Source organism: Fonticula alba (genome assembly GCF_000388065.1).
Source record: "Fonticula alba strain ATCC 38817 unplaced genomic scaffold supercont2.3, whole genome shotgun sequence".
Lineage (NCBI taxonomy): Eukaryota > Rotosphaerida > Fonticulaceae > Fonticula > Fonticula alba.
Window position 1 is genome coordinate 2,503,812 of NW_009242973.1, and position 1,731 is coordinate 2,505,542.

The window sequence follows — 1,731 nt, forward strand, 5'->3', positions numbered from 1 at the left end:
GGGGGGAGAGAGGAGGGAGAGGGGGGAGTGGGCTCCAGCGAAAGGGCGTCCAGAGGCGCACCCAGGCGCTCCGGGGTCGATCCACGCAGGAGCTGATAGAATTTGTGGAAGTTGCGCTCGCCTGGGGCGTGGTGAATGACGCGCGACTATGGCCAGGATGTGGGAAGACGGGAGTTAGGATGCGTGCGTGCGTGCGTGCGTGCGTGCGTGCGTGCGCGGGAGGGAGGATCGGCGGGCCGGAGACCGAGATGCCATGCCCAGAAGCACCTTCTCCAGGAGATCTACAGGGGAGGACACGCGTGCCAGGCCGGCAGGGGGTGACAAAAGAGGGTTAGTGTGCGTATGGGAGAGAGAGAGAGAGAGAGCGGGAGAGAGGGAAAGGGCGCAGGAGGGAGGAAAGAGGGAGGGGGCGTGTCACGCACACTGGGTGATGACACCACCAGCGGGGGAGCCGCGGAAGTCGAACTCCAGGTCCATGTACTTGCCCTGTTGGCCGAGGCCAGGGAGAGGGGGGGGAAGAAAGAGTTAGCGCCTGCGCGAGGGCACGCAGAGAGTAGGACAGACTGCCAAGCCGAGGGGCTACGCACAAAGCGGGAGGAGTTGTTGTTTCGCGAGGTCTTGGCATTGCCGAAGGCTGACGCATGATAAGAGGCCAGGCGACGGCCGGATGGGTTGGAGGGCGCGTTGGTGAGTGGGCAGGGGGGCGGGCAGGGGGGCACGGGGAAAGGCGGACGCACCCTCGAGCACCGGGTTCGCATTGAGCAGCTGATCGCGGATGGTCTTGATGCGTTCGCTGTCACTGCGGACACTGGTGGCCGCGATGTAGCGCATGATCAGCTTCGATGCCTCGGTCTTACCGGCACCCGACTCGCCGGAGATGAGAATGCACTGATCCTCACCGCGGTCGCGCATGTTCCGGTATGCCGAGTCGGCGATCGAGTAGCTGAACAGGGGGGGGGGGACCGCGGCGCATGGCAGGGGGAGGTGTCAGTGGGGCAGACAGAGCACGCAGAGAGAGAGAGAGAGAGAGAAAGAGAGGGGGGGAGAGAGGGGCGGGCCCCGCCGAGGAGGACGCACATATGCGGCGGAAGGTTGTACGAGCTGTTGGACCGGTACTGGTCGATAACCCGGTCCGAGTAGAGATCGCCCATGGACCGGTACGGGTTGACTGCCACAACAACATGGCCGATGAAAGTCTGGGCGGAGGGGCGGGGAGCGGGGAGCGGGGGCAAGGTGGGAGAGGGGAAGAGGGTCAGCGGGCAGCCGGGCTCGGGGGGGGGGGGGACCAGGCGAGCCGAGTAGGGGCATACGTAAATCTCATTGGCCTTGAAGCGCGTCTCGAGGTTCTCGACAAAAAGCTTCTCGGACACCTCGGCCATGAGGCCGAAGTCCCGGAGCCCGGGCTCATTGAGCTCGACGCTCATTGCACAGCGGGAGGAGAAGGGTTGGGGAGGGCTGGCCAGGGGGCAAGAGGAGAGAAGGGGGCGCGGGGCAACGGGAGCAGGGCGAAAAAGGGGTGGAGGAGAAGGGGGAGGGGGGGGGGGGGAAGGAGCTCCAGTAGGGAAAGCACGCTGGCGGGGGAGATCCCCGCCCCCGGGCGCCGGGGCACTGCCCGATGACTCGATCCCCCCCCCCCCCCCCTCCGGGGGTGCCTCGAAGGGTGGTGGTCTGGACGCAGGTGGGGGGGGAGTGGAGCACGCTGCCGCTCGCGATCCGGTCACGTAGGTGCGT

At 66.5% G+C, this 1,731-nt stretch overlaps 1 protein-coding gene across 1 annotated transcript in view; it reads right to left on the minus strand.

The window, feature by feature from the left end:
• Positions 1 to 1,424, minus strand: part of H696_02314 (myosin I) — a gene marked incomplete at both ends in the record, with an annotated part of 6,441 nt that extends 5,017 nt beyond the window's left edge. Inside the window, 7 exons of the mRNA XM_009496210.1 lie at positions 62 to 146; positions 268 to 281; positions 423 to 486; positions 588 to 634; positions 738 to 943; positions 1,078 to 1,196; positions 1,311 to 1,424. Coding sequence (XP_009494485.1) covers positions 62 to 146; positions 268 to 281; positions 423 to 486; positions 588 to 634; positions 738 to 943; positions 1,078 to 1,196; positions 1,311 to 1,424 — 649 coding nt within the window. The remainder of the gene's footprint in view (positions 1 to 61; positions 147 to 267; positions 282 to 422; positions 487 to 587; positions 635 to 737; positions 944 to 1,077; positions 1,197 to 1,310) is intronic.
• Positions 1,425 to 1,731: the final 307 nt, after the last annotated feature.